General features: G+C 52.5%; 1 protein-coding gene across 1 annotated transcript; it reads right to left on the reverse strand.

The window, feature by feature from the left end:
• Nucleotides 1-2,222: 2,222 nt before the first annotated feature.
• xgb (x globin) lies at nucleotides 2,223-10,144 on the reverse strand. The gene is made up of 4 exons (XM_078430955.1): nucleotides 9,963-10,144; nucleotides 7,100-7,220; nucleotides 4,397-4,477; nucleotides 2,223-3,813 (listed from the first exon to the last, which is right to left on the reverse strand). The coding sequence occupies exons 1-4, from the start codon at nucleotides 10,142-10,144 to the stop codon at nucleotides 3,682-3,684; spliced, it is 516 nt and encodes a 171-aa protein (XP_078287081.1). The 3' UTR covers nucleotides 2,223-3,681.
• Between the last annotated feature and the right edge of the window lie 516 nt (nucleotides 10,145-10,660).

The following is a 10,660-nucleotide window of genomic DNA, read 5'->3' on the forward strand; positions in this document are numbered from 1 at the left end:
GGAGTAACTCAGCGGGACAGGCGGCATCTGTCTGAGAGAAGGAATGGGTGACGTTTCGGGTCGACACCCTTCTCCAGATGAGGGAAATTGATCTGCCAACTGTCATAAAACACAACAAGGTACATGAAACATGAAATTAAAGTGACAAGTGGAAAGTCAGGATTGGGGGATGTACGATGATTGGGGGGTGGGGAGTCAGTCTACCCCACGACAGAAGGGGGAGGAGTTGTACAGTTTGATAGCCACAGGGAAGAAGCATCTCCTGTGGCGTTCTGTGCTGCATCTTGGTGGAACCAGTCTGTTGCTGAAGGTGCTCCTCAGGTTGGCCAGTGTGTCACGGAGGAGGTGAGCTGTATTGTCCAAGATGCTCCGCAGTTTGAGGAGCATCCTCCCCTCCAAGACCACCTCCAATTAACCCTTTCATTTGACATTTGTCACAGGCGCGCAGCAGTAGAGCTACTGCCTTACAACACCAGAGACCTGAGTTCAATCCTGACTACAGGTCCAATGCAAATTGGAGGAACAGCACCTCATAAACATAGCACAAAAAGTAAGGAAATTTGTGTTTGGTAGATTATTTCTTTGTTGTAACAATGCTTCTTGGCAATAAATCTTATACTGTTGGAAAGCCTGTTTATTTCCCTTTTAAATGGTGCCACATTTGTAAGGAATATGCATTTGTGGGATGAGCAGCAGAGCTGAGTATGTGGGTTGCGCCCATGAAAAATCTGCCAAATCTTCTCTGCCAATGCCAAACAGCTTATTCTGCCATTGACTCTGGTTCGGTGTTGTTTGGTGGATTGGATGATTGAAGTCTGAAGAAACAAGACATATTGGCAATTTAACAATTTATTCATTTAATAAACAGGAGCCTCAGTAGCGTGTGGAAGAACCACACACAGCCACAACAGCCTGGCACCTCCTCCTCCTCATGCTGGTCACCAGCCTGGTCACACACTGTTGTGGGATGGCATCCCATTCTTTAACCAGCATTTGTCGCAAGTCAGCCAACGTGGTTGTGTTGGTCACTCTGGCATGAACAGCACGCCCAAGCTGATCCCACAAGTGTTCAATGGGGTTGAGGTCAGGACTGCTGGCAGGCCATTCCATCCTCTCCACTCCCAAATTCTGAAGGTAGTCTCTGAGAAACCCTGCTCTGTGGGGGCGAGCATTGTCATCTTGGAAGATAGAGTTCGGTCGCAGACTGTGGAGATATGGGATTGCCACTGGTTGCAGAATCTCATCTCGATATCTCTCTGCATTGAGATTGCCTCCAATGATGACAAGCCTCGTTTTTCCAGTGAGGGAGATGCTGCCCCACACCATCACACTGCCTCCACCAAAAGATGTTACTCTATCGGTGCAGCAATCAGCATTGCATTCTCCGCGTCTTCTCCACACTTTGACCCTATGATCCAACTGCCGTAGGCAGAATCTGGACTCATCGCTGAACATAACGTTCCTCCACATGTTCAGGTTCCAGTGCACGTGTTGCCGACACCAGCGCAAACGGGCCTGACGGTGAAGGGCAGTCATGGCAGGCCTCCTGGCAGCCCTATGAGACCGGAGATCGGCTGCGTGCAGTCTGTTCCGAATTGTCTGGGCAGAGAGCCTCCGGCCATATCGTCCTGCAAACCTTGACTGCAAATCTGTAGAAGACAGCCTACGGTTCCCAAGTGCTGACAGGGTGAGGAAACGGTCTTCTTCGGGTGTCGTCTTCCTGGGATGCCCACTTCGCGGCCTGTCTCTGACATCCCCCGTTATATGGAACTTGGCCTTCACTTTGGAGATGGTACTAGGGCTCACTCCAAATAATGCCGCAACTTGGTTTTGCGGAACACCAGCTTGAAGTTGCCCTATCGCACGGGCCCTATCCAGATCAGTCAAACGTGGCATGCCGATTCTTGGAGCAGACACCTACTGACCACTGTAGCAGGGCCCATGCTCACCGATGCTGCCAATCAGGTGCCAATCAGGCACCTGATTGTCAGCACCTGAGGGTACCAGAAGCTCAAAACAAGAGTCAATAGCAACAGCAGAATAAGCTGTTTGGCATTGGCAGAGAAGATTTGGCAAATTTTTCATGGGCGCAACCCATATACTCAGCTCTGCTGCTCATCCCACAAATGCATGTTCCTTACAAATGTGGCACCATTTAAAAGGGAAATAAACAGGCTTTCCAACGGTATAAGATTTATTGCCAAGAAGCATTGTTACAACAAAGAAATAATCTACCAAACACAAATTTCCTTACTTTTTGTGCTATGTTTATAATTTGCTTGGGCAGTATTAATATTGATCTCTCTAACTTCAAGTAACCCTTGCATGCCCTCTCTCTCCATCCGCATTCGAGTGCTTGTCTGTATATTTGTATATTCTCCCCGTGACCTGCGTGGGATTTCCCCGAGAACTTCCGTTTCCTCCCACACTCAAAAAACGTACATGTGTGTAGGTTAATTGGCTTGGTGTGAATGCAACTCAATTGTCCCGAATGTGTGCAGCAGAGTGTTAATGTGCGGGGATCGCTGGTCGGCGTGGACCCGGTGGGCCGAAGGGCCTGTTTCCACGCTGTATCTCTAAAGCTAAAACTAAAAACTAAAATATCACATTAAACAAACTCCCCTCTTCTCTATTCCCAATTGCTGTTCTAAACCTGCTGAGGCTTTCGATTTAGTTTATGGTAGTTTAGTTTGGAGATACAGTGCGGATGAATGAAAGATTTACAAAAAAAGTAACGATGGTAAAGGGAGCAGGCCATTGTTATCTGTTTGCTAGGTGTGAACATGAAGCTGGTGTGAATTGAGTGGGGGAGGGATGGAGAGAGAGGGCATGCAAGGGTTACTTGAAGTTAGAGAAATCAATATTCATACTGCCCACGCAAAATATATGAGAGGCTGTTCCTCCAATTTGCATTGGGCCTCACTCTGACAATGCAGGAGACCCAGGACAGAAAGGTCAGTGTGGGAATGGGAGGGGGAGTTAAAGTGCTTGGCAACCGGGAGATGGGGAGGTGGGGGGGGGAGGTTGGACTGACAGGAAAGAGAGGCAACGTCACTAAACTTGAACGCAAACCAATAAAATGAGAAAACATTGAAGCTTATCTGAAAAAACAGGAACGGGCAACTGAGTGTGGATGATCAGCCATGATCACATTGAATGGCGGTGCTGGCTCGAAGGCCTGAATGGCCTACTCCTGCACCTATTTTCTATGTTTCTATGAAAAGGAATGGGTGTCGTTTGGTGTCGAGACTGAGGTGAGAAGGAACTTTTTCACCCAGAGAGTTGTGAATTTGTGGAATTCTCTGCCACAGAGGGCAGTGGCGGTCAAATCACTGGATGAATTTAAGAGAGAGTTAGATAGAGCTCTAGGGGCTAGCGGGATCAAGGGATATGGGGAGAAGGCAGGCACGGGTTACTGACTGTGGATGATCAGCCATGATCACAATGAATGGCGGTGCTGGCTCGAAGGGCGAATGGCCTCCTCCTGCACCTATTTTCTATGTTTCTATCAGACCCTTCTTCAGACTATAGAACTGTCTGAAAAAGAGTCTGGACCGGAAGAGTCACCCATTCCTACTCTCCAGAGATGCTGCCCATCCCGCTGAGTTACTCCAGCATTTTGTGTTTAACTTGACTCCTCTGACTCCAATCCACCCGTGGTCCCGTCTAACACACGGCCTCTCAGATAGCGTTGCCACTGCTGCTGGCGGCTGCAGCTTTCCGGGTTGAATGGCCGGCCTGGTGGACCTTGTTTCTCTGCTCGGCCTCCTGGTAGCCCCTCTTCATTGTGCTGGTCAGGTAGTCGAACAGGCACTGTGCAAGCAGAGTCATAGAGTCATACATCGTGGAAACAGGCCCTTCAGCCCAGATTACCCACACCGGCCAACATGCCCCAGCTACACTAGTCCCACCTGCCCGCCCGCGCGTGGTCCATATCCCTCCAAACCTGTCCTATCCATGTACCTGTCTAACTGTTTCTTAAACGTTGGGATAGTCCCAGCCTCAACGACCTCCTCTGGCAGCTTATTCCATACACCCACCACCCTCTGTGTGAAAGGCTGCAGTTACTCTACACGCACTCCCACGATCGTTCCTCTCCCCCCCTCCCCACTCCCGTAACGCTCTCCCTAATCTCCCCCCCTCTCGTAACCCCTTCCCTTATCTCACTCTCTCTCTCCACGTCCCCTAACACCCTCCCTCATCTCACTCATTCTCCCCCCCCCCCACATCTGGTAACCCCCTCCCCATCCCACTCATCCCCCCTCCCCGAACCCTCTCCCCCATCTCACTCCCTTCGCCCTCTGGTACTTCCTCTCCATTCCATTAAATGGGGTAGCAGGTCTGAGAGGGGCTGAATGGTCCCGCCCTGCTCCTGTGACCAATGTTTAAAGCCTACCTCCCAGGCCTGCTCCACCTCCGCTGTCCATTGGTCCTTCAGTATTGGTTTGACCACCGCGATGAACTGCACCCCGACGTACTGTGGAGAAACAGGGGGGCAAGGCCGTTACTTCAACCGTCCCCGCGCCTCCCCGAAGCCCACGCTTGCCAACTTCCTCACTCCCAAATACGGGACAAGGTGACGTCACCACCCCGCGCCCCACGTGACCTCACCCGGCCCCGGCGGCCGCCATTGGTGGAGCGGGAGCACGTGGACGCCAGCTGGGTGAGGTTACGTGGGGCGCGGGGCGGTGACGTCACCCTTTGTCCCTTATTTGGGAGTGAGGAAGTTGGCAACCCTACTAATACGGGACAAGGGCGGTCCCGTACGGGACAAACCAATTCAGCCCAAAATACGGGATGTCCCGGCAAATACGGGACAGTTGGTGACCCTACCGATCCCACACAGACCAAGATGGGAACACCACCGGTCATTCGTGGGTCACGGCGCCACGCAGACGAGGGCTTTTCCGGGGTTTCGTCCACGTCCGGGCGGCGCTAGAAAGGGACTACGCTCTGTCCACGGGCACCCTGGGGGTTTTCCAGGACCGCTGGGCACCGCGGGGGGTGGAATGCATCCTTAACAAGGATTGAAGAAAGTTGTATAATAGCATAGGAAGCATAATTGTATAACAGTGGAGGAAGGACGCTGTTCCAGGTGTCAACTTCTCTACATCGGCGAGACCAAGCGACGGCTCGGCGATCGTTTCGCTCAACACCTCCGCTCGGTCCGTCTTAACCTGCCTGATCTCCCGGTGGCTCAGCACTTCAACTCCCCCTCCCATTCCCAATCTGACCTTTCTGTCCTGGGCCTCAGAGTGAGGCCCAGCGCAAATTGGAGGAACAGCACCTCATATTTCGCTTGGGCAGTTTACACCCCAGCGGTATGAACATTGACTTCTCTAACTTCAGATAGCCCTTGTTTTCCCTCTCTATCCCCGCCCCCCCTTCCCAGTTCTCCCACTAGTCTGACTGTCTCTGACTACATCCTATCTTTGTCCCGCCCCCTCCCCTGACATCAGTCTGAAGAAGGGTCTCGACCCGAAACGTCACCCATTCCTTCTCTCCAGAGATGCTGCCTGACCCGCTGAGTTACTCCAGCATTTTGTGTCGACCTTTGTATTATAGTATATTTAGCTATGTATATAAGAATATTTGTTTAGATAATTGGGCGATTTTGTATTATGGTGGTGAGTTTGTTTGGTTTTGTTTTGTACTGTATATATTATTGCAATGATTGATTATTGGAAAATACATTGGTTTGACCACCGAGGTGAATGTCGCCCCGATGTACTGAGGAGAAACAGGGGGACAAGGCCATTACTGAACACGTCCCGACCCGTCCCCACACAAGCCAAGATGGGAACATCGCTGGTCATTCGGGGGTCAAGGCACCAGGCAGACGAGGGCTTAGCCCAAGCCGACCCACTGCCCCTTTTCCAGGATTACATCCGCCCCCGGGCATCATAGTGTCATATTGCGAACTGAACTAACTGGCATTGACTTTGTAGAGTCAAGGAGAGCAGAAGGCAGAACATAGAACAGCACACGAACAGGCTATTTGGCCCACAATGTCAATAGACAATAGACAATAGGTGCAGGAGGAGGCCATTCGGCCCTTCGAGCCAGCACCGCCATTCAATGTGATCATGGCTGATCATTCTCAATCAGTACCCCGTTCCTGCCTTCTCCCCACACCCCCTGACTCCGCTATCCTTAAGAGCTCTATCCAGCTCTCTCTTGAATGCATTCAGAGAATTGGCCTCCACTGCCTTCTGAGGCAGTGAATTCCACAGATTCACAACTCTCTGACTGAAAAAGTTTTTCCTCATCTCCGTTCTAAATGGCCTACCCATTATTCTTAAACTGTGTGGCCCCTGGTTCTGGACTCCCCCAACATTGGGAACATGTTTCCTGCCTCTAACGTGTCCAACCCCTTAATAATCTTACATGTTTCGATATCCGTACCGAAAATCATGCCAAGACCAACTCTTATCTGCCTGCACGTAGAAATTGTGGATTCATAGAGCGACACAACTTGGAAACAGGCTCGTCGACCCAACATGTCCCAGCTACACTAGTCCAACCCGCCCACGTTTGGCCCATATCCCTCCAAACCTGTCCTATCCATGTACCAGTCTAGCTGTTTCTTAAACATTGCCTCAGCTACCTCCTCTGGCACCTCATTCCATACACCCACCACTCTTTGTGTGAGAAAGTTGCCCCTGAACGTGCACAGTACAGGCAGAGTTGTTGGTGATCGGTGCAGGCGTGAAGGGCCAAGAGTCTATAACACTCGTTAAACGATGGATGCAAACCCAGTTTGAAGAAGGGTCCCGACCCGAAATGTCACCTATCCATGTTCTCCAGAGATGCTGCCCGACCCGCTGAGTTACTCGGGCATTCAACCCTGTGTAATAATTTTTTTGTAATGGTAACTGTAACTTCGCGAACTGAGTGGTATGATTTGTGTTGTGATATATTCATCATCTTATCAGTCTTGTTAATGTGTGTGAGTAAGTGCAGTGTACTTTTGTAAAGATAAAGAAGACACACTCTGGCAACAGCGTGCACTGAAAACCTGTGCTTTGTTTCGATCTACCTGCTAAAGCACTGATATCTTACACCCTGGTTCTGCGGTTTTAACGCCGACCGGACTTACTGGGTAGTATTTGGGTGGGGCGTTGTAGCGGCAGTGACTGTAGCCAAGGTCAAAGGCCAGCTGCTCCAGTTTCTCTTCCTGATCCAATCGTGCCACACTCTTCTCAATGAAAGACATCACCCTGCAACAGGAGAAGCAAGGGTTCAGGTCACCCACGATCACCCACCCCCTCCCTCTCTCCAACTTTCCTCCCCCTCTCTTCCCTGTTCCCCACCTGAATCCACACTTCCCCCCTGCTTGTCTCACTGCTCTCTCTTCCCCTTTTGCCCCACCTTAATTCACACCCATTTCTCCCCTCCCCCCCCCTCCACCCCTCACAGCGTAGATGGGACATGTTTGTCAGTGTGGGCAAGTTGGGCTGAAGTGGGCTCCACTAATTGGTTCTCTGCACAAAAAGTGCTGGAGTAACTCAGCGGGTATCTTTGGAGAACATGGATTAGTGACGTTTCGTGGTGGGATCCTTCTTTGGTCTTCGGTATGAAGAAGGCTCCTGACCCAAAACGTCACCGACCCTTGTTCTCCAGAGTTGATGAGTTACTCCAGCATTTTGCCTCTATTTTTTGTTGTTGTAAATCAGCGTCTACACTTCCTCCTTTCTCTTTGGCAAGTGGATGGAGAGGGGATGTTTCCACTGGTGGGAGAGTCTAGGACCAGGAGTCGTTCCTTTAGAGAGGAGACGAGCAGGAATTTCTCTAGTTAGAGGGTGTGGGATTCATTGCCACAGAAGGCTGTGGAGGCCAAGTCAATGGATATTTTTAAGGCAGAGATACCTAGATAAATTATTGATTAGTACACTGGAATTTAGAAGGATGAGAGGAGATCTTATCGAAACGTATAAGATTATTAAGGGGTGGACACGTTAGAGGCAGGAAACATGTTCCCAATGTTGGGGGAGTCCAGAACCAGGGGCCACACAGTTTAAGAATAAGGGGTAGGCCATTTAGAACTGAGATGAGGAAAAACCTTTTCAGTCAGAGAGTTGTGAATCTGTGGAATTCTCTGCATCAGGGCGGCACGGTAGCGCAGCGGTAGAGTTGCTGCTTTACAGCGAATGCAGCGCCGGAGACTCAGGTTCGATCCTGACTACGGGTGCTGCACTGTAAGGAGTTTGTACGTTCTCCCCGTGACCTGCGTGGGTTTTCTCCGAGATCTTCGGTTTCCTCCCACACTCCAAAGACGTACAGGTATGTAGGTTAATTGGCTGGGTAAATGTAAAAATTGTCCCTAGTGGGTGTAGGATAGTGTTAATGTACGGGGATCACTGGGCGGCACGGACTTGGAGGGCCGAAAAGGCCTGTTTCCGGCTGTATATATATGATATGATGTGATATGATAGAAGGCAGTGGAGGCCAATTCTCTGAATGCGTTCAAGAGAGAGCTGGATTGAGCTCTTAAGGATAGCGGAGTCAGGGGGTATGGGGAGAAGGCAGGAACGGGGTACTGATTGAGAATGATCAGCCATGATCACATTGAATGGCGGTGCTGGCTCGAAGGGCCGAATGGCCTCCTCCTGCACCTATTGTCTATTGTACGGGTGTCAGGGGTTATGGGGAGAGGGCAGGAGAATGGGGTTGTGAGGGAGAGATAGATCAGCCATGATTGAATGGAGGAGTAGACTCGATGGGCCAAATGGCCTAATTCTGCTCCGAGAATTTATGAACCTCTCTCCAATAGTTTCCCCAGAAATCAATTCATCCATTCCAAGTATTGCATCGGACAATAACATTGAGAAATCAATGTTCTTTAGAAAGAACAGTCACACTTCATTGATATTGATGTGTCGGCAGCAGTTCTAAGGAGGATAATGGTTGGAGTTGCCAACTTCCTCACTCCCAAATAAGGGTGACGTCACCGCCCCGCGCCCCACGTGACCTCGCCCAGCCAGCGGCCACGTGCTCCCGCTCCACCAATGGCGCACGTGGCCGCTGGCTGGGCGAGGTCACGTGGGTCACCCTTTGTCCCGTATTTGGGAGTGAGGAAGTTGGCAACCCTACTAATACGGGGACAAGGGCGGTCCAGTACGGGACAAACCAATTTAGCCCAAGATACGGGATGTCCCGGCTAATACGGGACAGTTGGCAAAAACCTACCTACGACCCAACTTGCCAACATGCCCCATCTACACCCTGCCCGCCTCTGAGGCCCAAATCCCTCTGAGCCTGTCCTGGCCATGTACCTGTCTACATGTTTCATAATCTTTGCAATAGTCTCGGCCTCCTCCGGCAACTCGTTCCATACACCCACCATCCTTGTGAGCACTTGGAACCTTCCTGGAGACATGGATCACTGATACATGCCCTTTGGCCCAACGCCCAAGCCAACCAAACTCTACAGCCCCTGCCAACTCCTCGCCATCTACTCCCCCCCCCTCACCCTCCCCACCTCGCCCCCTCCCCTCCAATCCCCACTCCTCCCCCCTCTGCTCCTCCTCTCCCCTCCCCCACTGCTCCACCCTTCCCTCTCCTATCCCCTCTGTTCTCCCTCCTCCCCTCCTCTCCCCCCATCGCTTGGCCTTCCTCTCCCCACTCCCCCCCCCCCTCCTCCCCCTCTCCACCCCTCCCCCCTCCCCCACTGCTCCACCATTCTCTCTCCTATCCCCTCTGTTCTCCCTCCTCTCCTCCCCCCATCTCTTGGCCTTCCTCTCCCCATTCCTCCCCCCCTCCTCCCACCCCCCCTCCTCCCACCCCCCCCCGCCCTCTCTCCACTCCTCCCCCCTCTGCTCCTCCCCTCCCCTCCCCCACTGCTCCACCCTTCTCTCTCCTATCCCCTCTGTTCTCCTTCCTCTCCCCCCATCTTTTGGCCTTCCTCTCCCCCCACCCCCCGTGCTCCCCCCCGTGCCCCCCCCCCCCGTACCCCCCCTCACCGCAGCCCGTGTGATTGCAGCTCCTTGCTCATCTTCAGGTCGTCGATGTCGCGGAACATGAAGAAGACGTCATTGCACTCCGGGTGCGTCTCAAACAGCCTGCGGGGGGGGGGGGGCAGCGAGCACGGGTCAGGGTCAGGATCCGGTCCGTGCCCCCTGGCACTGCCCCCAGCCAGCCCCATACCCTAGACTCTTCCTCTAGTCTGGGCACTGTTACCTCCCTCTCCCAACCCGGGCATTGCCCCAACCCAGTGAGTGGGGTACCTCCGTACCCCAGGTTCTGCCTCCAGCACCGGCCACTTACCCCCATGGCCCCCCCTGCCCGGGCAATGTTACTCCCCATACCCCGGGCACTGTTACTCCCCCTGCCCGGGCAATGTTACTCCCCATACCCCGGGCACTGTTACTCCCCCTGCCCGGGCAATGTTACTCCCCATACCCCGGGCACAGTTACCCCTGTATGCCCGGGCAATGTTACTCCCCATACCCCGGGCACAGTTACTCCTGTATGCCCGGGCAATGTTACCCCCATACCCCAGGCACTGTTACCCCTGTATGCCCGGGCAATGCTACTCCCCATACCCCGGGCACTGTTACCCCCGCCTGCCCGGGCAATGCTACTCCCCATACCCCGGGCACAGTTACCCCCGCCTGCCCGGGCAATGCTACTCCCCATACCCCGGGCACAGTTACTCCTG

The sequence above is a fragment of the Rhinoraja longicauda genome, chromosome 41 (genome assembly GCF_053455715.1).
Source record: "Rhinoraja longicauda isolate Sanriku21f chromosome 41, sRhiLon1.1, whole genome shotgun sequence".
In the NCBI taxonomy this organism is placed as follows: domain Eukaryota; kingdom Metazoa; phylum Chordata; class Chondrichthyes; order Rajiformes; family Arhynchobatidae; genus Rhinoraja; species Rhinoraja longicauda.

Coding starts and splice junctions, on each gene's coding strand:
- xgb (XM_078430955.1), bottom strand. CDS start 10,144: ATGGGGCTGGCTGGGGGCAGTGCCAGGGGGCACGGACCGGATCCTGAC. Junction 7,221..9,962: donor CTGCAATCACACGGGCTGCG/GTGAGGGGGGGT, acceptor CTCCTGTTGCAG/GGTGATGTCTTTCATTGAGA. Junction 3,814..4,396: donor AGGTGGAGCAGGCCTGGGAG/GTAGGCTTTAAA, acceptor CTGCTTGCACAG/TGCCTGTTCGACTACCTGAC.